General features: G+C 36.9%; 2 protein-coding genes across 2 annotated transcripts; one reads left to right on the forward strand and one right to left on the reverse strand.

The window, feature by feature from the left end:
* Positions 1 to 3,208: 3,208 nt before the first annotated feature.
* Positions 3,209 to 10,633, reverse strand: HENMT1 (HEN methyltransferase 1). Its single transcript, XM_088524561.1, has 7 exons — positions 10,589 to 10,633; positions 9,935 to 10,066; positions 8,864 to 8,976; positions 7,593 to 7,727; positions 6,892 to 7,074; positions 5,441 to 5,618; positions 3,209 to 3,637 (listed from the first exon to the last, which is right to left on the reverse strand). Exons 2-7 carry the CDS (start codon positions 10,049 to 10,051, stop codon positions 3,209 to 3,211), a joined length of 1,155 nt encoding a protein of 384 aa, XP_088380687.1. The 5' UTR covers positions 10,052 to 10,066; positions 10,589 to 10,633.
* A 4,829-nt stretch (positions 10,634 to 15,462) lies between these two features.
* Positions 15,463 to 24,968, forward strand: PRPF38B (pre-mRNA processing factor 38B). The gene is made up of 6 exons (XM_010216196.2): positions 15,463 to 15,799; positions 19,232 to 19,300; positions 19,556 to 19,707; positions 19,791 to 19,851; positions 22,405 to 22,628; positions 22,897 to 24,968. The coding sequence occupies exons 1-6, from the start codon at positions 15,515 to 15,517 to the stop codon at positions 23,753 to 23,755; spliced, it is 1,650 nt and encodes a 549-aa protein (XP_010214498.2). The 5' UTR covers positions 15,463 to 15,514; the 3' UTR covers positions 23,756 to 24,968.
* The last annotated feature ends 317 nt before the right edge of the window (positions 24,969 to 25,285 follow it).

The raw sequence follows: 25,285 nt of genomic DNA on the forward strand, positions 1-25,285 counted from the left end.
TAAATGACTGGTTCTATATTGATCAGCTGCTTATTTTTATTTTTTCCTGTCCATCTACAAACACTACTAATTTTTAGCTTTTGAGAATATTTCCATCTTCAATCTACTTCTGCTTGAAATACAGCAGCTTGTTATCAACATGGTGATGTCTGTTCCTTCTAACAAAAGAGCAGCCACAGGGCTGGCTTATCTTGAAGGTAACCCGAACTCCTTCACTAGCTATAATGTTAATTAAAACTACACTGGCAATAGATGCCATTATCATTTTGTTCAAAACAATCTTGATTTGTAAAGAATCTGGGAAAAAGTTATAAAAGAGGTTTTTATTGCATTATGCCAGCCTTTGGCTGAGATAGTAAATAAATTACCGCCAATTGTTATTTTCCCTTAGTGCCATGACACAGCATCACTTTACAGTCTGTGTCTGAGAAATGAAGGTTCTCATTGATATCAGGTATTTAACCTCCCATTACTCCCTGTTGGATGTCTGCTGTTCTCAAAAGCATTTATGGAGTTGTGTATTTTATCCTCTATAGGAATTCAACAGAAAATGCATAATAACTGGTAGTATTCTGCTGTTCCTCAAAGCATGATTATTTTTTTCTGTCCTGTTATAGAACTTTGACACACAAATCCACAAATACTACTTCAAGTCAAAAGATGCATAAAACCTTAAGTTATATTGCTTTCTGTACTCCTGAACAGTGGTACACTTTTGACAAACTTGTCAAAAGCATATCTTAATTAGAAGGTCATGTACTGCTATTGTTTAATACTAATTAGAATTCCTAATGATGCTTCCATAGCCCAGGTTTATATTCTGCGTTAAAATACATGGCTAGCTGACAAACTAGGCTTTTTATCTACTAGAAACCAGTTATTTTCTTGCCTTAGGAGATTTTTAAATAGTTTACATTGGAGTTCTGCTTTTAAGAAAGCTGTATTCTAATATTTTATTGTTTACACATTGAGCTCCACTGCTGAAGAGATTCCATAGTAATGTCTATTTTGTAAGAGGAATATGACCTTCATATTTACATGTGGTATTTTCTTTTCTGTTAACTGTTCTAAATGGGTCAGATGGTTTGGGTGTTTTTTATTTTTATTTTGAGTACATTATGCACATGTCTCATACATTCAATAAAGTCATGTCTTAAGCTTGGAATCTGTTTATTTTTAATGGAAAGAATGCAAATTTAATTTAAACATTAGTAAAGGAAAATGTTGTTTTTTAAAACTTTCCTTTTGCAGCTTATTAAAATTAATATCTAGTTTTAAGTGCTAAATAGCAACAGCAGCAGGGAGGTTATATATAGCTCTTGCCTATAAAAATGAATATGGGTCATTATCTTCAGCAATTAGACCAAATATTAAAATGATCAAGTACCTAATTTAGTCTTATCCTCTATTCATTAAAGAATTAAGCTTATTTATTTCTAAAAATCCCCCTGACAGTCCTAAATGAGTAGTATTTCTTATTTCAGAGAATTTTAATTTAAGAGGTAAATAACAGGTGAATAACTTTGGATTTTAAATATTACAAAAAATTAAGGTTGTTTATGTCTGGAGAGGGGGGTCCAATCTCCTGGTCTGTAAATCTGTAATCCATGTCAACTAAAGCATTTAGTCTGTATATACTTCCTTTCACCACCCTAATTAAGAGTGGATTGACCATAGTCTGTTTCAAAAAGGGAAGTTAAATATGGCACAAAAACCACTGCTTTTTACAAATATGCGTAAGTTTAATCCAATACTTGCTAAACACAAACTGAAAGGCAAATATTCCACATTGGGAACCTTCTGCTTTTTCTCCTCACTAAATAAGGAAATACAAACAAGGGGAAATTGGATGGGAAAGTAGGAAAAACCATGGTCCAAGAATTTAGCTATATAACCGATGCAGTAGAAAATAGATATTTTCTAAGAAGTAACTAATACAACTCTACCTACTCTCACATGGCTCTCCTTAACACCTTAGATAAGGGCAGGTTGGTATCACAGTGTATAAACAACCATCTAAATATTCTGTTAGACTTATTAGCAAATATGCTTATTACAAAACATTTTGTAATATCTCCTACAACTTCTATTGTGGGAGAAATTTATTCCACAAAAGAGATTAAGGCAGCATTTTTAAATATTTCTGTATGACAGAGCACTGCATATCCTTCTTCTTTGAAGTTCAGAAACTGAGCCTGTTTATGATCAAGCCTTCCTCAACTGAGAACTTTCCCTTTATGCCTGACTTTAAGTATCTGGAATTTGCTTGGATGGGTTAAAGTCTACCCTTAAAGAGATCAACTATTTTAGGGAAGTTGTGAAACTTTCATGCTTCACAAATATGATGTCAGTTTCTCTAATAATTGCTCATTCAAAGCTGCCAAAAAAGAATGGTGAAATGTAGCAGGAGTGAGATCTTTTAATTAACCATCTCTTTAGTCTTCAGAAATATATCTGGTAACATATTAAAATCCTGTATTTGGGGTATGAGAAGAAACTCAAAAAGCTACAGTGTGTAATGGGACAATAACTGCACATGAAAAGGGATTTTTTTCTCAGACAGGCGCATATGACTATTTATAATGACAGATTTTTCTTTTCAAAAATGTAAGAGTCTGAGATACAAGTTTCAAATTAAGCAAATTCAGTTTCTGGGAAGTTACAGCATGCAAGTTATTCCCAAGCAGCAGTTAAGAAGAAAGTGGAGAAAATAATTGTGCAAGTCTACCCATTTCTGCTAATGTACATTCAAGGACATTTTTTTCCTCCCATTACAGAGTTATTGACTTGTAACCACCTGTAACAGATTTCAATTTGTCTGCAATACTATTTAGTTTTCTCTAATGCTGACTATGTGCTCATCTTGGAAACAGTACCCGCAACTTTTATTCTATTAAGAAAAAAGATCTGCCCTAAATATATGCTTGAATCATATTATTCAGCATCACAGTATAGTTCTGAGCCCACAAAAGATTAGCAAGGACAGTCTAGTCACAAATACTACTACATTTTGCTTCTTCATGGGTATTACCTCCTTTATTTTTAACCCCTGATGCTTTTATTCTTTTTTTTTTTTTAAAAAAAAAAAGGATGTTAGTGATCTTTGCCAGAACTATTAATTTAGGCTTGAGTTGCAAAGTAAAACAAAAAATAAAAGAAAACAACACCTTAATTGCTTTAACTGAACTCTGTATGAGGAATCTGCAATCTAATTCTCTTCCTCTTCAGTTTCCTGTATTCCTGTATTTTCAGTATCAACTACCATAGCAGAACCATCACTGCTCAGTGTGACCTTGCCAGTAATAAGCTTGCATAATTTCTCAAATGTGCCACAAAGTTGATTCACTTTGGGAAAAGAAAAGATTTTCGTAAGAGGTATATAAACTGCATTTCCACTGACAGATGGCTCCATGCATTTTTCAACAGCCAGTTTTTCAAGATCTTCTGAAACACAGTTCTTTGAATGTTGGAATTTAGACTTTATTTCAACAGGACCATCTCTATATTCCTCATGTTCTGAATTTAAATGGTCCATCAGACTTCGCTTAATGACCTGTGCTGTGAAAACAACTTCACTGACCACTGCAATCTGCAGGTACTTCTCATCTTTAAGACTTGGGTACACTGCTTTGAAGACCTTCACGACATACAAGAACATACAGAAAAAACACATCATTATCATAGACTTGTATCTCAACACCTATTTGTTAAAAAGAGCTTCTAAAATGTCAATGCATTTTTAGATTAAATCCTGTTTCCTTTTTGAATTTAAACATTTTCAGGTTACAGGAAGTTAGACAATGTCACTGGATTATTATATTATCACAACTACAGTGGCAACTAGAAAAGATAGCAGAACTTCAAAAAGCAAGATATACTTGAAGATCAGACAGGTGAAGCCATGCAATTTTTCAATTCTTGTTAGTCATTCTCTTATTTTCCATATTACTGATCATCAGAAACTGGTGACAGTCCCACAGCTAAATAGACTCTGAAATGCTTTCAAACTGTCATGAACAAACAGTGACAGCAACTATGCCTTTTACCCAGTTTTCAGGGTAAACGTGAAAACCTGTTCTTTCAGAGGCAGAAAATGCTTAGAAAAACAAAAAAAGCCACATCAAAATCCACTAAGGTATCTTTTACACTGAGTTATGCTGAAAGGGAATTAAGAAAATGATGCAGGCAACCTCATTCCCACTAGTTTACTAGGCAGCACTTCGTATCACCACCAAGTTGTACAGTCTATGACAGTATTACTTTCCAATTAGATTTTAAAATGTTCTTTCATTCCCATAAAATGGTTACTCAATAACATAAAAATTGCTAGGTTTTCATAAGAAACGAAGTATGATGGTTCTCTTGTTCAAACTCGAGTGGTGTTAATGTCCAATCTATGTCCAAGAGGAACATAATGAAAGCAATTTCTAATACAGTATGCCTAGACATATTTCCTAAGTTTGTTTTTTGAGGACTAAAAAGTACTTCAGTATTCTGATAAAGACAGTAACAAATAAGTGAGATTTCAAACCTATGGAATGTCTTTAGAAGCTACAAAAATACACACAAGTAACTTAAAGATGCATATATGTTTTTTAAATGAAGATGTGATGTATTGTAATATGCTTACTGAAACAAGTAATTCAAGGCCTCATTAGATTGAAAAGAAACAACATATTTGTCTGTTTAGATTACTTAGTGTTTAGATATCCCTGAAAAAAAAAAGTAGTCTAAAAGGAATCATTTTTTGCATATTTCTACCTACTATTTTTCACAACTCTAACACAAAACTTGAGTGCTAAAAGCACTGAAAGCCAGAAAGCTTTAGTGTGTACCAGTGGAGAATGGGGTACTTGGCAAGATCCTAGGCTTCTGCAAAAGTCAGAGCTAATTACCTAAAAACACCTAAAAAGAGTTATACCAAACAGCAGACTATATCACATGCTGCAGAGAAAGACAAACCACACGGGACAGGGCTTGCCAGGCCAGTTTCACCCAAACATCCACCTTCCAGTAATATATCTGATAAGGCTATGCAGTCCTTCAAAACATACATTCCCTGTGAGAAATGTTTTTTTTTTTTTTTTTTAAATGACTTCATTTTAATGCATCTGAAACCATCTGTATCAAGTGCTAATGACTTTAAGAGCTACGTGATAGAAAATGATTACAGGAATGATTCTATGTTTCAGTGTCACTCTATATCTTGAGAAAGGGGAAATTTTCATTCTGGTAGTAATAGCATGTTAAAATATGAATGTTTATACATATTACTATTTAGGTAATAATCTAAAAGCTAAAGGTCTGTATATAATCAGGGCACATGGACCGCATGTTGCAAAGCTCAGACCCAGTAATAATAATAGATTGCAATAACAGTAAGAACACTTTACAGGCACATTTTTTTTCCATCCTCCTAAAAAACAGAAGCAATACTTACAGTTTTGTAAGCTGCTTTGGTGGGTTTCTCAAAATGAGCAGTTTCACCTGTTTGGGAATATTTTCTTACAAACACCCCTATTTGGGTACAAAACCCAACATCTTCCATTCCCATCGGTGGGGGACCTACACCAGTGAATTCCACTGAGTAATTGTAGCATCTAGCAATATGTAGTGCCCTGAGAAAAACAACATAATCTGATTATACTAAACACTCACCTTTAATGCGATAAACACTCACTCTCTCAGAGATGCAAGATCCTGATGCTGTGAATGCTCAAGCAGTTTCTTTAAAAGTATTACTCACATGCTTGAAGATAAGCAATGTCAAAATTTTTGCTGAATCACAGCTGCAATCATATGCCTATCATGCTCTGAATAATTTAATATTAATAACTTCAGTAACAAAAAATTATTATTTCTAAAATATCTATACAGAATATGCATATCCTCAGTTGCTTACTCACTGTCTTAAAAACATTCCAAAATCAACCGTGTACAAGAAACTAGCAGTTTTAGAACACAAAACTACTTAAGATGAACCCCTAAAACACCCCCCCCCTCTCAAAAGCCACAGGAGGCTATTCACAGAGGAGGGGGAAAAAAAGTGAGGTTTGTTCTAAAGGTAGAAAGAACAAAGTCTACCAGCTCACAGTTACAACAATGCACATGACATCTAGATGAAAAATGATCTTGTAGTACTGTACAACAAGTACAAAATGAGTGACAGGACCAGGAGGCAGGGAACTAAAATGGCTCTACCTACCCGCTGTGTTCTCCTTGAGGACGTACCAATTGAATTTGTTTCTTACTTTTTTTAAGAGAATACTGCAATACACATACTTCACAACACAAATTCTCATCCTTAAAGCTCCCAAAATATCCTTCCTTGAGGGATCTGAGTAATTCTAATCCATACATATCTTATGTGCAAATTCGGTCATGTTCATAGGTTGTGCGTGAACTGTTTTGTTGTGCTTGATCCACTAAAACATCATTTTTTCCCACACGCTCTGCTATGAATACTTGATGAATTTGCTTGCATATTCTTATACACAAGTCCAGAGTAACAGAGTGAGCACAGTTTTGAGTAGCTTAAGAAGCATTTCTATTGGAGTACATTATGTTAAAAGGCTTACTTCATACTTTATACTTCTACTATATAAGTGATTAAAAGTGCTAATAAATATGCATAAACAGAGAAAACAAAGCCTTTATATATTTTTGCAGAGTAATTACAGTAAAAGCAAGCCAACCTAAAAATATCATAAAGTGCAACCTCCACAGAATATACTTAATTATTTATACTGTAGTAGCAAAAAAAGGTTCAACTAAATCAGTAGTTCTGAAACTTCACAAAGACACGGAGAAACCATACTGACATTATATCTATGTCTTTCTCACATTATTTAACATTCAAAACTGTCAGCATATGATGTTCAGTGAACTCACCAGCTTTGAAATTCTGCTTGGTTCCATTCAAATTTGTGGTCTGGGTGCCTGAAAGATGTCACTCCTGGAAGCAACGGGTTAAATTCTGAATTTGGAGTACTTATCACAACCATTGCTGGAGCCATGAAACCAAACACCACTTCAGGAAACTTTTCCAGTTCTGATTCTTCCAGATGCTCTATTCTTTAAAGCATAAGTTTTTGCATGAAAAAAAAAAAACACCTTAATAGAGTTTTTTTTTTTTTCATCTTCATGATAACTATTCAAAATACAAAACAACAGTAAACAAACCAATAATCCCAAACCCTATCTGTAGCTTGGAATTTTCAGCCTAGGTCTGCAATATTAGCACTAGCAGGATTCTTTTTTTTCCCGAGAATAGTCTCTCCTGCATTTTGTTCTTTCATGCATATCCTTTTTTCCTCCATGAACTAGCATTGCTAAAATTTCTTAATGCAATTAATTTGAGCAAAATTTGAAGGAGCCACCCTCTGCTACCATTCTGCCTCAAAGAGACAATCAGGTTTGTATAGACTTAGGGCCTTACATTCCAGAATTTAGTCCTTGTAACTTGGTGACACAACACTTAAGTACCATGCCAAAGAAAAAAAAAAGTACAGCAAGAAGTCTGGAATTCTGATCTTGGAAACAGTCATAAGCAAATGCTAAAGGAAGATGGAGTATACTGGCCTGATACTCACAATTCAATGCATGTTATCAAGTCAAAACCGAGCATGCAGGGATCTTTATGAGCAACGGAGCCATGGTGCAAGGTAACAGTTAGAGATCGTTCAGCTGGTTGCAAATAGTCACCAGGAAGAGGATACAACCGATGCCTGCAGAAGTATAAAAAAGCGGCATCAAGGAACTGTGCTAGTCAACTGTATAACTGTATCAACTGTACTAGCACATGGCCTACTTTGATACTTCGTAAAATACCCTAAGCGTTTATTCTTTTAAAAGAAAAAAAATACTGCAAATAAGCAAATTCTTTTTATGAGTATCTACAATGGGACACAAAGAGCAGAGAAGTTAATCCACCAGTTGTCCTTTGTGTTTGAAAAACAAAGCAAACCAAGACACACCATATTCTCCTTCTTTGAACTGACAGGATGCTGTAAATTCTGATAGTAGCTGAACTACTAGAAATGCAGTGAAACTCATTTAGACATGTTTTATGAAGTTTTTTGGAAGTTATTAGGCAACCACGTTAATCTAATTTTTATTCTCCAAAATCTTATTTTAGTTTTCCGAATAAAAAACAAATGAGAACTGAAATGTATGTGTTTTTTTTCTGATATATGGTATCAGATAAATAAAACATAAGAACATTTAATACAGCAAAAGTTCAATTTTCTTCATTGTTGAGAAAGGTTCTGGGATAGCTGTTTGCGCTATATCCTACAAGTTAATTAAATGCATGCTAATCATTTTTAAAGAGAAACTTTGGCATTCCTCACCAAACTGCGTCAGGATCAAAAGAATATAAAAATCTCAAATTTTAGAGCCTCCTCTCACACTGAGTTAACCTTACCATTCTAAAAAGGAAAACAAGAATGAAGTCCACGCCATGGTTGTCAAAGGAGTGTTACATACACATTTTACAAAAATCAGATTTGGACCCCAAATTAACATCACCTATGAGCATAAACAGAACTAATAATACCAGCCATATATAATGTTTTGTCTTCTCTTCAAACTCAGTGTATATGCCATATGTTCTGAGCTGCTGAGCCATACCATGGCCTAGAGCTTTGCTGCAGTAGGCAATGGTATAGGCAAGGGCAGCCCACAGCCTCCCTAATAAATCTGACACCGCTCATAGTGCAGCAAGTCAGCCCCCAAGAGATAGCTCTGCATTTGCAGAGCTGCTATTTTCTGCATTTACCCTTGTTTAGAAATTCGTGAAAAGAAACGATGTCACATTCCACTAGGTCAAGCCTTAAATAAACACAATAATATAAGAGCTTACATTTTCTCTTTCATCACATTCTCACAGATATCTAACCCAGCTAACACTTCAATGCAACTGCAGAATTTTAGCATCCAGAGAAGAGTACAGTCAGCACAGCCCAAATCTGCTACCTGCAAATTTTAAACGTGTAACAATGTTAATTCTTTAAGTAATTTCAGACTTTCATAAAATATATTCTATATTTTTAGCAAAGTAACATTTTTATGGCCAAAAAAAATTGTAACTAAACCATGCAGTTCCAGGCAACAAAATACATGACTGAAAATTACTTTTAAATCCTAATAACATAAAGGTCCTACAAGATATTCTGAAGGGGTTGACCTTTTGTTATTACACATATAATGAAGTAAACATAGAACATTCTACTGACTCCAAAGAAGAATTCCCACATGAATGCATATTACCTAAAATAACTTGAAGTGTGATTTTGACTGTTAAAGCTATAGGAATTATGAATTTGCTGCAGGCGTACACTGACCACTGCTTTTCATTGCCATGCAAAATATTTAGAATTGGCTCACTAGCAGCCAGGTAGGTAGCAAAGGATCCACATAAGGACACCTTCATAGTCCCAATCTAATGTTGAAGTGGCTGAGGACATTCTGATCACAACATCAAATATCTAATAGATACCTTTTGTTACGAGCTTAAGGAGTAGAGGAATGCAACACACATCACTTTTTTTTTCTCTCTCAAGCTCTCTGCAAGTCCAAGTTGAAGCACACTGCCCAGTTCTGAAGGTGAAAATCCTGAATTCTCTTGTTTAGCTCTCTGCTGTTAGTAGAGCTCACAGGGTACCCCTCGTCCTGCCATGCCCCTTACTCCTCAAGAATGCCATGGTAAGGCGTTTTTCTTGTTTCTAATATTTTTCCCCTCTTCCCATCAGTTAACATTAATTCTATGCATCACTGAAAAACAAAACAGGGTCACCAGCAATGTTTCCTATAGCAATTTGCTTTTAACAATAGTTCTTAAAGTACAGTTGTTTGGTAACTATGTCATGAGATTATCTAGGCATTTCCTATGTTATTTTTTAATGGAAAATGCAAAAAGACAAAATATACCAACCTTCTTGGGTTTGTATTTCCCCACTAAGTCTTTGATGAACTGGTAACGTTGTTTGTACAAAGGAGGCGTGAATTTAACCACTTCTGTAAACCGCTCTTCTTGAACATTCTTATCCATAGTGCTTTAATAATGCTGAAATTAAAAACATATATATATATATTTGAAATATTATATAACATATCAAATTACATAGTTTGCTTTTTGTGTGTGTTTTTCAACTCACAATGAGGCGAGGGCAGGACCACTTCTAATTAAGAGAACATTATGAATGTAAGAAGCAAAACTGGGCTCCAGCTGCTTTCCTCCTTATTTATAATGATGCAAATATCCTTTTCATAAAGCAATTATAAATCATATCCAACTATTAAAAAACATATTTTGTAATTTTTGTCACTCTCAATTCACCACACATAATGTTTACCCACTACAACATGTTTTTCTCACCTTTCCAAGCAAGTGCTGAAAAGCAACACCTGCTCCAGGTGACTGTCCCTCACCTATCGCTTGTTTTACCTTGGTGTTTGGATGACTTGATACCTGCATTTGTGTCTGCACAGCTCTGCACACTTTCTGCCAAGTAACCAGCAGAGGGAAGATGTGAGTAGCCACGCTGCAACGTGAAAGGATTTGCGAGGCTCCAGCTTTCTTACAAACCTTGCTGTTCACGCTGTTTTATCAGCGGCCCAGTGACGTGAGGCAGGGGCAGCAGGGCATCCCCGGCGCCGCTGCATTCTGACACGCGCGCCTCCCCGACACGACGCGTGCCCGCGGGCGGGCTCTGCTCACGCCCGGCACGGGCAGCCCTCGCTTGGCCTCCCTGGGCAGAGCGGCCGCGCTCGCCGCACCGGGGCCGCAAGCGCCCGGCGCAGCCGCCATTTCATCCCCTCACCACCCGCCCATGCCCGCGGCAGCCTCTCCTCAGGCACCTCCCTCCGTCTCCTCTCCCTGTGGCATCCCCGCGGGGCCTTTGCTGGTCCAGCTCTGGGGTGAAAAATCAGAGTCTTTTTTGGGGTAGCAGTGAGTGACAGAGGCTTTTTCAGCGTGCTGCAGCAGGAACACCATCCGTTTGGGCCGGCTCACGTCACCCTTGATCCGCTGCTTATTGTAAAGGCATCAGCTTTGCACAAGCATCCACCTGCTCTGACTTCCGTTTTTTTGCACAGGGGAGGAGGGAAAGATTTGTCTTTTTCTACTAATAAGTATGCAAAGTGTTTTGCTAATCATAAAATGGGACTAGTATATAGCAAGTAGCATAATGTTTGCACTTCATTTTATATGTCTGTGACTTAAAAGAAGGAGTGAAGATTCTGATAGCAGTGATGATGGAGAAGATGCAACTGTAAATAGTCCTAAAAATAGGACTGATACATTTCTTGATGTCTCTTCCATACATGGATTACACATGCTATAAAGATTTATCAACGGAGAAAGTCCAATTGTTTTCAGAACATTTTTAATTATATCATATCATAATTCAATGTATTTTATTTATCTTTCAGAAAATATCACAAATTAATATGCTAATATCTGCCTAGGGTGGCTTAAAATCAAGTCTTGGACAGTATTTTAGGCTTCACAGGATGTGGCCTAGACAGAGTGTACACAGTCAGCAGCAGGTTACCTTTGTTGTTTACTCTGCAGCCTGCAAATGTATGCAAGCGTGCTTGCAAACTGAAAGTCAAATCAAGTCTTTCAGCTGTCTCATGTTACTGCAGTTCCGTTATGTTTGTTACTATCTTTGTATTCGTGCTTGTTTCTGGGTGGTAGAAATCTAGAGAATGGACTAGTATAATTATATATGTTTTTGTCAATTGTAACAGCTGAAGTGCTAACAACAGGCTGTCTAACAATATGTAAGTGCTAACAATATGTAAGGCTGCCTAAGAGTTTCTATTCCCAAGTACAGTTTGGATTGCAAACCATGTAAAACATATATATAGAGAGAGAGACAGAGAGAGAGAGAGAGGTGTTGCAATATTATCTATCTCCACTGACATGGTAAATTTATTTTAAAGTATATGTAAAACTTGGTCAATGTTTTTTAATAGGATATTCCCCCACCAAAAGTAACAGAATTGTACAACCAAATTTCAAATTTGGCCATGCACATGCATTCCATTTGTTTAGGGAATAATTTTCAGACAGTATATTTGACTGGTCCAGTAAATTGATTTTATCTTTTAATAAGTTTTGCTTTTTAGCAAAGCACACTGTAACCGAGACAAGAGAGTGAGTTGCCTAACTTATGTAAAGCAAAAAATTCTTGTGCTAGGTTGCTACTCAGGACTCCTGGTGGAGGGTCTATGTTTTATAATTCACTTGCTCTTTTTGGCCATTGATTCATTAATTAACTTTGAATTCAGTACTTCCGTATCAATTAGACCATATACAAACTATGACTTTCACAACTCAAAGAAATATTGCAGAGCTTGTTAACAAAAATATTGCAGATGTGGTATACAGTAAAACCATTCATAATTCAGTGTTATATTTTATGAACAAGCAATGCATAGGGAGGTGCAGTATTCAGCAAAGTAACTCTACGAAACATTGCAAATTTGCACAAAATCGAAATAGCTTGCAAGTCCTCTCCCCCAAAACTATCACTGTTCACGAAATTTTGTTCAAAATTATCAGCTGTTAATTCTGGACTATCAAACCATATAATCTCTAAAATATCTTTGTTGACTTCCATATTAGATAATGTAAATGGGTTGGAGATGGAAACCTGTGAACACTCTCAGTGTGAAATGTATAGTGAATACTATTAACAGTTTTAAACTGACAATTTTCTCTGATGACTCTAGCATCTTTGAGCTCTTTTTTCTTGCAAAAAAAAGGTTGTGGAAAATTCTTCTAATTATTCCATACTTCCTCAGACATTTTTTTTCCTATTATTCTCTCATTGCAAAAAGGTAAATTCTTCTGATTTACTCTGTCTAAAGTGTTCATGTTATGCAGTGGTACACTTACCTAGACAACAGGGAACCACAGAAATTTTAAAGTTGGAAGATGCCTCCAGAGATTATCCAGTCCGAGCCACTACTACGGCGAGTGTAATTCAATCAGATTTCCCAGGGAACTTCAATTCAAAGGTATCTTTCACATTACAATCTGCAATTTCAAATACAATATTCAAGGTTTATTCATTTTAATAAGCTTTCAACTTAACAAGTTATTCTTAGACATTCTCATTAGTTCCATACAGTATAGGGCTTATTATAAGTATACCAAGTACATCACAGTACTAGAAAATCATGAATGAAGAAATTCTAAATTGCTGAAACTCATTTCTTTATTCAATAACTGGAATGGAAACAAGAAAGACAGATGCATGCCATTCTTGTACTTTCCTTTTAAAGCTGTAAAGCATATAATTTAAAGTGATTGCTAAAGAAATCTAATGCAGCAACACTGCCAAAAGACACTATTCCATACTGACATTTGAAAGGAAAATACATACAGCAATACTGCTTAATCTATAATTCAGGAGCCAGCAATCTTTCCTCTCAAATGAGATTCAGAACACGTTTAATGACTAAATGCTAGCACCTTTCTCCCCAGCTTCAACTAATAGATTAGGCATGTTCAAGACAAATTATAAATTAATTCATATGAATGAGAAGTGAGGCTAAGGTCTTACACCCAAATTGCCATCATCTTCTTTCTGTATAATTATATATAATCCCTTACTGGTTTGTGGATCAAAAATCTCCTTTTGATTGATTGCTTTTGTTTTCTCTCTAGTTCTGTATAAAGACCAACTGGAATGCCTGAGGGAACAAAATCTAGATTGGAACAAATGGCTGCAGTTACATCAAAGGCCTCGGCATTACCACCAAACTGGGATTGCCTAAGAAGTAGGAAAATACTATCTTAACAGACCCTAGAGAAAAGACCCTAGGTTACTGGAACATAATAAATAAATATTCTAAATACGTGAGTAAACAATTTGGATAACAGAAATTGTAAATGAAACAGAATCACAGAATCATTACAGTTGGAAGGGACCTCTAGAGATCATCTAGTCCAACCCCTCTGTTCAAGCAGGAACACCTACAGCATGTAAACACAGAATGTCCTGAACTGATTACCTAACAAAAATGAGGGAGATCCTCAAAGACCAGAGTTCTTAACAACAAAAAGCACACAGCCTCAAAGAATATTTACTACTTTATTACTTTTATTTTAAAAGGAAGTTTAATTAGCCAAATCATGTAAGCCATTTGACAAGGCTTTAACTCAGAAGAACATTTTTGCCACAATGACAAAATGAGAAGAAAATACGTATACAAAGCTCCAGAAGCACCTGTGTACGTCCTCTCTGAGATTTGTAATCTATCGGGGCGGACTGTCTGATTAAAAAAACAAGACACTTTGATGTGAAAGAAAAACTGCTCCAGAGCAAACTGTCCCAAAATAGGATTATGTTATTGCTTTAGCATTCTCTTATAGGATTAATTTTGAGATTTGCTCTTTTAATTTAATGTAAGATGAAACGGCAGCTATTTACTGCAGATGTGGCGAGGGCCAGGGCAGTGGCGTTCTGCAGTACATAATTAACATTCTCATTCAGTGACCATCCTGGGAAGCCAGGAAATATGGAAGGAACAGGCCAAGAGGAGACTGTCAAGCTGCTCCTGGAAAACAAGAGTGAAAGCAGAGACTAGATAGTCAAATGGAGAGTTCTGCATAACTGTTAACTGTCAGAATCCAGTAAGATTGTCTTTTTGCTTTAGTAGGAGCACTGCCTTAAGGTATATTAAAGGGACAGAATAAAGAAGATGAATAACTGTCTCCTAGGCATTTAAAAGTCAATGTGTAATGAAAAAAAAAATAAATATTTTACTTTTATGTCCAACTCCTTATTTCTGAATTCAATAATTAAACTAGTTTTAAGCAACATTCATGTAGAGCTATTACTTTAATGCATGCATCCATGTAAACCCATCCTTCCACCTGTTTCCTGAGGTGCTGAGCAGCCTGGAAGTGCTACACACCTTAATTAATTTTGCCCTACTACACAGACCACGGAACTTAATTTATTTTGTTGCACAACCACTTGATGTTTATAATCCTTTCGCAATCCTCCCCATCTAAAGGGAGACATTCAGCCTCCCTTTTGTACCTTGGCTTAAAACTTGGCACTGAAATATGTAACTAGAGTTTTCCACATTTTCAGAAGCACGTAATTGGAAAAAAAAAAAAAAAAAAAAAAAGGAAACAAAAAGAAATTACTGGAAACCTTTGAATAGGAAGACTTAAACACAGCTTGGAAGGCTCAAGCTCGCTCACCTAGCGGGTGGATTTTAGTCAAAACTGGGTTGTTTCATTTCTCTGGCCACGCCGTCCCCTCGCGGGCGCCAACGGCCGCCCCGCGCGCGCGCCCTGCTCCCCCTCCCGCCGCTTCCCGCCATAGGGATTGGCCGGCGCGGGCCCGGAAGGCGAAGCCGTCACTTCCGCTGCGGCCGCCATCTTGTTCGCAGTCGGCTGAGGCAGCGCCCGGCTCGGTAGCGCGCGCTGTGCTGCGGCCCGGTTCGTCCCGGCCTGGTCCGGTTCGTCCCGCTGCCCCGAGCCGTCATGGCCAACAACAGCCCCGCCGTGGGCGCTGGTAACTGTCAGGGGCAGCAGGCGGCCCAGCACCAGGTGGGCTGCGTGCTGCCGGCCCAGCAGCAGCTGCAGAGCGGAGCGCCCAAGCCAGCGGCCTCGGGCAAGCAAGGCAACGTCCTGCCGCTCTGGGGCAACGAGAAAACCATGAACCTCAACCCTATGATCCTCACCAACATCCTTTCCTCGCCCTACTTCAAGGTGCAGCTCTACGAGCTCAAGACGTACCACGAGGTGGTGGACGAGATCTACTTCAAGGTGAGCTGAGAGGAGGCTTTGCGGGGATTCTCTGGGTCCTACCGCCGCCGCGGGGCTTGAGGATTTATTTAATTTTGTTGTACAGTCGTTAAAGGCGTTTGGTGCGGCCTGTGGACTCTTTCTGCTTGAGTTCCTGGGCCTTGTCCCTTATCCTCTTTATGGGGTGATAAAGGATAGGAGGAATCTGCCTTTCCTTGCTTGATTCAGGGAGTTTAAGGTGTTTTAATAAAAACGGGTCCCATATGGTTTATAGACGCTGGATTTGGGCCTAGTTTTGGAATGGGAACCCGCGCCAGGCCAGGGGGGTTGAAATGGCCGTCCCAGGGCCACCGTGGGAGGGACAGAGGCATAAGCAGCCCTCGCTGCCTCCAAGTTGCCATCACACTGTGTTTCTGTTATGCAAAAGGTGTGATGGTGAGGGTAGGTGGTTTCAACAGGAGTTTGTGTGTGGCCTTACTCAGTTAAAGATTAGGGAGTTTCTGTATTAAAAACTGGTTCATGGTAGTGCTTTTCTTAGCATGAGGTTGGGTGTACTGGGAATAAAACTTAAAATATCTGTGCACCCATGTTTTGCTCCTTGTTTTGTTAACAGAATTGAATCAGTTTTGCAAGGAGGAGTCCATCAAAGCAGCCTCCTAGGTAGAGGTGTATGCATAATTAATGTTCATCAGCAGAGCTGCATTCTTTGTGTTGATAACAGGAGCAAACCTTAGGTGATTTGGGCTGCTGTCTTCAGTTAGTTTTGGAGATATTTTTTCAGTTATTGGGTTAGTTTTCTGAGGAGTTGGGCTAATTCTGTTTGATAGTGTTATTTTGTTCTTGACTACATTTAAATAGGCATATGCTAAGTGCACTGTTATTGTGGAAAACAACTCCACAGAAGCATTTTAAGATTTGGGGTATTAGTTGTCTTGCAAACTAGTGTTGTCTTTTTATTTTTTTTCTTTTTATTTTTTTTCCTTCTCCCTAAATGATAGCTTTTCTTTGCTTTCCGTCTGTATTTTAGAGTGGACTACTTAATTCTTCTAATCTTTACACTAACATAATTTTGGATAAAACTTGCTAACATATCACTTGCTGCAAGGGAGGTAGAAATAATCACTTCTGAGAACAGTACTGCAAATGCTACAGAAATTGTACAAGTCATGTTCTATCTGACTATGAGAATGAAATCTGAAGCAAGCCAATCAAGTGATGAAAATTTGATCAAGAAGCTTATGTGCAGAAAATTTGAGCGAACTACGTGGATCCTTTGAGATGAGGTCATAAATATTCAACGTTTATATTATTTTATTGGTAGAGCTCAACTACAGTGGTTGATATAGTTTTAGTTGCTCATCTTCAGTGTTTAATTTTGTGAATAGCTTAATCTCCTGTTGGAGGAAAAACTTTGAGTCATCCTATGCAATTTTTTTTTTATTTAGTGAATTCGTCAGTTATTTTTGTCTAGAAACTGCAATTTAAAGAGAAGTCAGACTCTTACTCATGTATAATAGATAAGAGGAAGAAGATGGCATGATGGTTAAGGCATTTCTTGATACTCAGAATATTTTGATGTCGCTCCTTTTTTAAGGATACTGAATAATGTTTGTTTATTTATTTCTTTTAAGGACCATAGTATCCACCCCAGTGGTTTTATTATCAGAAGAATGTATCTTTGCTTAGGTACCAAAAATATAGTCTTTTTCAAAAATTTCAGGATGTTGGGGTTGGAGTCTCAGGAAAAGTGTCTTTAAGTCACATAGTCTACCAATAGGGACCATCAGCAAAAATCTAGATTCTGCATGGTTGTGTAAACTAATTCACTTGGAGAACTGGCCTCGTGTTCATTTCTCTTAATTTTGTGCTTGCCAAGTGGGTGACTTCCTCTTCCTCTATCCCTGATCTTAGAACGCTGTGCTTGTGCTTGACTTCAGTTATTCTGAGTACTTTCAACAAGTTAAAGGGATGCAATAATTTTTGCAAGATCTAGATTTCAACTGAGAAGCTTTTTGAAATGAAAATTGCCTTATCTTGCGTGGGGCTTTGTGGAGGTTTTTCTTTAATCTGACAGAAACAAATGGCTTGCTCATTTTGATTGTGGCCAATAAATGTAACTATAATTTGAATGTAACTGTACTTTGAAAACTACCATGATGATGAAGTGTCATACCTGATCTTTTACCTGAAAAGTATATATCCTGCGTGTGGAAAAAAACAAGCAGATGGATGTGTCATATTATTTACATCATGTTTCTGAACTTCTGTGATGCTAACAGTATGGGAGGATATACTGGAACTCTGATCTGCACGGGATTGGTATCTGCTGTCTTCCCATTATGGTAAAATAGCAACAGTCAAAACTATTTAGCCTTTTTGAATGGTAGTAATCTTTGATTTAATGTGCTGTGTGTGTAACTAGGTTTGTATCATATACTGGTAATTTATTTTCTAAACTACAGTGCTACTTGGTTAAAAACTCTTGCTTATCCTTAATCCAGCATAAAGGCATTGTATTTTTATCCTTAACTATTTTAAAACCTTTTCTCCTTTTTTTCTTTTCTTTTTGGGGGGTGGGTGGGGAGCGTATTTGTCTATTACTGTACATCCGTAGACCTGATTTCCTTCGCTTTCATTACTTTTTTTAGCTTGGGCATTTTATTTATTTATTTTAAACTTGCTTAAGATTCTGATAGTCAAATACAAGGAATGACTGGTTAGCTATATTCTTGCATCTCATGTCTGAGTGTCCAAGTGCATCTAAAAAGATATTTGAATTGGATGCTCCTAATCCTTGGGAGACCATTTCATCTCAGCAGCATTGCAATCTACAAGAAAACACTAGCTATTTAGACTAAAATGCTACGTTTCATAGATGTCTTTGTCCTAAACTCAGATAGCATCCAAATGTTTTGCTAATCTCAGTGCATAAATTAGATTTATGAATATGAAACTAGACTGCTTTGCATAGCTACTGTGAGGAGGTATCCGTCAACTTGCTAAGGGGCACAAGTATAGGTAATAGTTACCACTGAGAAAAAAAGTAATGATAAGTTTTAGTCATAAAATATTTGTGCTTGGATATAATAAGTAGAGTTGATTGTTTGGTTGTTTTCTTTTTTAATTTTCACTGGTTATCATGGTTTGTTGATCATGGTAAAAATATTTATTTTTATATAAATTATATTTATTTTTATATATTATTTTTATTTTATATAAATAAGTATTTATTTATTTTTAATGTTATATTTAATGTTATGGGAGGGAAAAAGCCAAATTTTGTCAAAGCAGACCTGTGCTTGAATTATTTAGGAAAAGACAAGCTGTTTAAGATAGATGTAGGAAATCTGTTGTTTTGATTTGTATTATTTAGGCAGTTAAACTTTATGGAGGTTATAATTCTCTGTCTGTTTCTTTTTTCTTTCTTCATTACTTCCCCCTGCCCCTTTTTAGGTTACGCATGTTGAACCATGGGAAAAGGGGAGTAGAAAAACAGCAGGCCAGACAGGGATGTGCGGAGGGGTAAGTAGAAGTACGTGCCTTCTTCAATTTTTCTGTGTCTGGTAAATAAATATCCCAAGCATAGCTAAAATGTAGTTGTATATTGTCTCAGTCCCTAGATGAAAAAGTATTTGTCATAAAGAAATGCTTTATTCCCCTTGCCTTCAGAGGATCTGAAACTGTGGAGAGGCTGCTCTGTAGTGATATTTTTCACATAATTTTCTCTGTAGATTTAGATTTTATCCTGTTGTCATCTAATTTTTCTTCTGTTTAAAGGTGCGTGGTGTTGGAACTGGAGGAATTGTGTCGACTGCCTTTTGTCTGCTCTACAAACTATTTACACTCAAACTTACCCGTAAGCAAGTGATGGGCCTTATAACTCATACAGATTCTCCATACATTAGGGCTCTTGGATTTATGTATATTAGGTAAATATCAATATAATCAACTAATGACTGGCTTAATATACAGGAAAAAGCGTTAAGATTTTGTGTTCTTTTTCTGCTTTAAGGTACACACAACCACCTACAGATCTATGGGACTGGTTTGAATCCTTTCTTGATGATGAAGAGGTATGTCGGCGAGGGTAATAATTTGTTTTCTTTTGTTTCTTTTTACATTACTGCTTTAGGTTTAAATTTTGTCTGATAAACTTCTTTGTATTATTTTAACTTCATTAACTTAGTGTGGGAAGCAGGCTTGAGCTAGAACTGTTCCTTGTTTTGGGATTTCAAAGTTTTAAGTCTTTTCCATTGCTTAGTTTATTACTGTGTCAATTCCTACGAGGTCATGTGAAACAAGTTTATGAAATCAGGATGCAGACAGCAGGCTGTATGAGTGTGGTATCTGTGCATTTTTAGATTAGAAAAAATAATTATTTTTAAACAAGGTATAGTTAATGTGCTTAGAGTGCTGAATTTGTATTTGCATTTCTCACAGGAGCCCGGGGAATTGGCCCTTACATAGAGCGGTGGGAAGAATGTGGTAGAAATGTGTTTTTGTCTTTGAGAATATTACCAGAAATCACTCTGGTGGTTACTTGTGCCCTGGTATTACTATCAATTGAATTGCATTTGAGGGAATGCAAGCAGCTTATTTACTGCATAAGATAGTGCTTACTGTATGGGACAATAAAAAGCAGTGGAAGTTGCTAACTTTGGAAGTTCAGTAAGGAAGCATAACTGTGCAGTACAATAGGGAAAAAAAAATCTTTAAAAAAAGATTGATAATCCTTTTGGACTAAAGTTCTGATTTCGTGGCTGGAGAAATGGAGTAGGATTATATGGATAAGTTTTCTAGGTATATATGAGATTGAATATACAGTATACTGTTGCAATTTATATTTGAGTGAATTTTAAACTTTATTAAATAATGACTTCTGCATTTCACTGTGGTACAGGACAGCTAATCCTAGAAACACCAAGTGTCATATTTGCAAATGACCAAATATATGTACTAATTATTAATTGTTAATTTTGCCAGTATCTGACTACAATACAGTGTATTTGTTTTAAACAGCTGCTTTCATGCTAAGTATCAAAAGCACTGTGCAAAGGAGACAGTTGTTTTTCCAGGTAAAGCTGTGTTATTGTACATTTGTACTGAAAATCAAAACATAAATTTAAGCCTTGATTGCATAGCTGTGATATTCTCCTTCTCCATCAGGTGGTGCTGCTATATATTAACTGTTCTCCAAAGTGCTGTGTTATGACTTTAGGGAAGATGCGAGTGGATTCATTTTTCAGGATCCCACAAATCTCTCTCACAGGATGATAAAGCAATTGTGTGCTATTTTTTTGCAGGTGTTAACTGGTTCATTATTCAAAGTGCAGTTTTCAGCTTATACATTTCCATTTTTGCTCTAATATTGGTTACCAACAAGTATTTGTTGTTGTTCAAAACGTCCCTATATATTTTTGGAATTAGTGTTCATCTTTCCCTGCTGGTTTCAGTATCATTTTTGTTATATAGGGAAAAAAAGTGCTTGGTGCTGTAGTTTGAATAGTTTTTTGACAGTCCTAGTCAAACTCATGAGATGAAGCAAATATATCTAAATTATTTCAACCTACAGTGTTTTTTTTTTTTCTTTTTTTTTTCCCCAATTCATAAATCTGGAGCACGTCAGCTTCAGCAGGTCACATTTGTCATGCTGCTGTGAAAAGGAAAATCTTCCCATAATACAGAGTTACTTTCAGAATGCTTCTTAATGTTTATTTTGTTTAACTGTACGTACTCTCCAGGTGCTACGTTTAACTCATCTTTTTCTTCTTTAGATCTCTGCAGCGATTATATTTGGATATACTGTATATCTGAACACTTAAATGTGTGTGAGTGCAAGCAGTTTTACATTTAGATTTTCTCTTCCTGTTTAGATAACAAATCTCACTTTCCTTGTGTGCTTGCACTATAGGTTTGGGACTGACAATAGCTGACTAACATGTCCTGAGCTGTGAGAGGGCATAGCAAGAAGGCCTTCATGCGGTAATGACCCTTTTCAGAGACAATGGTCATCATGGATTATGCGTTTCCAATTATTTGTTCATTTATTTATTTTTTTACATATTTCTAAATTAGAAACCTCACTGCTTCATGGCAGTTGGTTTGCTATTGCTTCCAATTTTGTTAGGATGCCATTTTGTACTACAAATTTTTCTATGATCATTTTTAGATAGGCAATGATGTACTTCTTAAATGATTTAGGCCACAGGGTTGGGTATGACAATACACAGTTGTGTATCCACAAAATGAAGTATTACATGTAGCTTAAGAGAGGACTTCTCAACTTTGTGGCATTTAAATAAGTACAGAATCCTACCATATAACCAGACTGCGTAAGGGGATTTCACGTTAATCTCTACATTGACAGTCCCTTACCGTCCAGATGGCTGCAGGATTAGTATGTGCCTGCATGCATATATATTAAGTTCCACTCCCTATCTGTAACGTATGTTGCCAAATCCAAAGGGCGTAGAATTTGAATTTTTCTAAGGAAATGTGTTAGAATGAGCCAAGTAAACTTTCATAATCATGAGACTTCAAGAGGGCAGTAATATAGCAGCATTATTTTTGAAAATCGGTAAAGAATGTCTTTGACGGTCAGGATATTTTTTATTTGTATTTTGTAGGACCTGGATGTGAAGGCAGGTGGGGGTTGTGTCATGACCATCGGAGAGATGCTTCGTTCCTTCCTCACTAAGCTGGAATGGTTTTCGACGTTGTTTCCAAGAATCCCTGTGCCAGTCCAGAAAACGATTGACCAGCAAATTAAAAGCAGGCCTAGAAAAATCAAGAAAGATGGCAAAGAGGGAATGGAAGAAATAGATCGGCACGTAGAACGTAGACGTTCAAGGTTATATTCGTATTATTTTGAAAATTAATGTTGGAAGTTCAGTGTTGAACTTGCTGTCAGGAATGTCGTACCCTCTTTTTACTGGGATAGGTTTTAAGATGGCAAGCTGTAGATGATAATGGTTGAAATGATCAGATTACACTGTGATATGTAAAGGATGCTTGTTTTTCAGGATTAAACAGAGGGTGCGTTTGTAAGGTATAAGTTGGAAAAGAAATAGAGTCACTTCAAAACTGTACTTTAATTTGATTATCCTTTGTTTTAAAAGGTCTCCGAGACGATCCATCAGCCCCAGAAGGTCTCCCAGAAGATCCAGAAGCCGAAGTCGTCATCGGGAAAGCCATGGATCATCTAGTTTTGATAGAGAACTAGAAAGAGAAAGAGAGCGGCAAAGATTAGAACGTGAAGCTAAGGAGAGGGAAAAAGAAAGGCGTCGATCCCGAAGTACCGATCGGGCACTAGAACGGAGGCGAAGCAGGAGCAGGGAAAGACACAGAAGCCGCAGTCGAAGTCGGGACAGGAAAGGAGACCGGAGAGACAGGGATAGGGAGCGAGAAAAAGAAAATGAACGAAGCAGGAAAAAAGATAGGGATTATGACAGGGAAAGAGGCAGTGAGAGGGAAAAAGATAGTGATCGATCTAGAGAAAGGTCAAAAGAAAGGAGAAGTAAGGGTGATGCAGAAGAGAGGAGACACAAAGATGACAAGGATGATAAGAAACACCGTGATGACAAGAGGGATTCTAAAAAAGAGAGAAAACATAGTAGAAGTCGAAGCAGGGAAAGAAAGCATAGGAGTAGGAGCCGAAGTAAGAATACAGGTAAGCACAGCCGAAGCAGGAGCAAAGAGAAGTCAACTAAACATAAAAGTGAAAGCAAAGAGAAGTCAAATAAACGAAGTAGAAGCAGGAGCCGAGGAAGAGCAGATAGTGATGAGAAGTCCAGGAAACGAGATCACAGTCCCAGCAAAGAAAGATCTAGAAAGCGTAGTAGAAGCAAAGAACGTTCCCACAAGCAGGATCTCGGAGATAGCAAGGACCATTCAGACAAACATGATCGTCGGAGGAGCCAAAGTACAGAACAAGAGAGCCAAGAAAAGCAACAAAAAAACAAAGATGAAACTGTGTGAACTCTTTCAGAAGTGGATCACATTGAATCCTATAAATGTTTGATTAAATCCTGCTTATTTTTTCTTACAGTTGAGATTGTGCAGTAGTTGATGAGCACTCTTCTCCAACCTCCCTCTAGGCTGCAGATTGTCGTTTCCAATTTTGGGTAGGGAAGTGCCTTTTGTAAACCCATTCAATGCATTGGCGGTTTCAAACCATTTGTTTAGTTTAACTCATAATACAGAGATTGTTCTTGCATTTTTATTGTTCAAATGTTTCTGAAATGTACAGTCTGTACATATGTCCTGGAAATGTTCTAATTCCTTTGGCATGGTTGCCATGTTGGTTAAATTTGTATGAGGCAATAAACTGCCACTAATTCTACTTTCGTTTTGTAGATGTGGAATTATGGTTTATATCCTGAAGTTAGCATGGCTGTGCTTTGCATAATAGTGTGGCTTTTAGGGGTGGGTCCTGAATGTGTATCATAGCTGAGATATTTATGTGCATATAATGTACATTGAGGGCTGCAGATTTAGAACTAACACTTATGTCCACTTTACCTGCTGTTCTCAGAACCTTTTAAAATGTATTATGTCGATCACCACTGGTGTTAAATTGAGTGGGCTTTCAAGGATATAGGGGTTCTGATGCAAAGATTTAGATTATGTTGGGGCTTGTCTAGTGATTCTTTAGAAAGGCTACCTCAGACAGGGAGACTGTTAAGGTTGGTGGATGAGTACTGTAGCCACCTATGCATTTTATTTGTTTGGAAATGTCCATGTAAGTTTCAGTATTTTTTTTTTAAACACAATTTATCTATCTGTGGTCATCGTAATGTTTTTAATCAGAAGCCACACTGTCATTTATGATAATTCTGGGCTAATAAAGGCATGAAAGATTGGAGGAGGGAGGTAGGAAGAAGAAATTGTTACAAAAATTTTCAGTTTCAAGCTTCCAAAGCATTTTTATAAGTGTAAACATTTAAAATAAGAATTACCTGATAGTGTCCTTTTTTAAGTCATTTTCTACAAGTAGTGAAGATTGCAGTTTGTGCTGAACATTTCATCTCTGGCAGATTTTTTTTTAACAGGTTGTTCGAAGCAAAAACCAAAATGCATTATGCAAAAATCATATCATTAAAGTCCAACTCTATTTGATAGATTATTCTGATGACTTGTATACTAAGTGAGGAGAACCATCTGGAATAAACTCTCAATTAATTCCTTTGTATTGAGTGTCAGCTTTTCCCTGCATGTTTATTGCCAGTTGAAGAATGTTTGGGTTCATTTGTATTTCATTGCAAAATGAAATGATGGTTTGTATAAATCAAGACTTTTGTGTAATAGGTACCATTTGAAGAAGATATAACTGACAGAAATGGAATAGCAGGAAAATATTAAGAACTTAAATATGAGTTATTCATGGTCATGAAGAGGCCTGAAAATGGTTTTGTGCCTTTTTGCTTCTGTGTGATGCAGGTCACCTAGGTACGATATTTAAATGTTAGGGGGTGTGGTTTTTTTGTTTGTTTTGTTTGTTTGCTTATT

This window comes from Tinamus guttatus, unplaced genomic scaffold (assembly GCF_059628265.1).
Source record: "Tinamus guttatus ecotype Peru unplaced genomic scaffold, ASM5962826v1 Tinamus_guttatus_pri_ptg000211l, whole genome shotgun sequence".
Lineage (NCBI taxonomy): Eukaryota > Metazoa > Chordata > Aves > Tinamiformes > Tinamidae > Tinamus > Tinamus guttatus.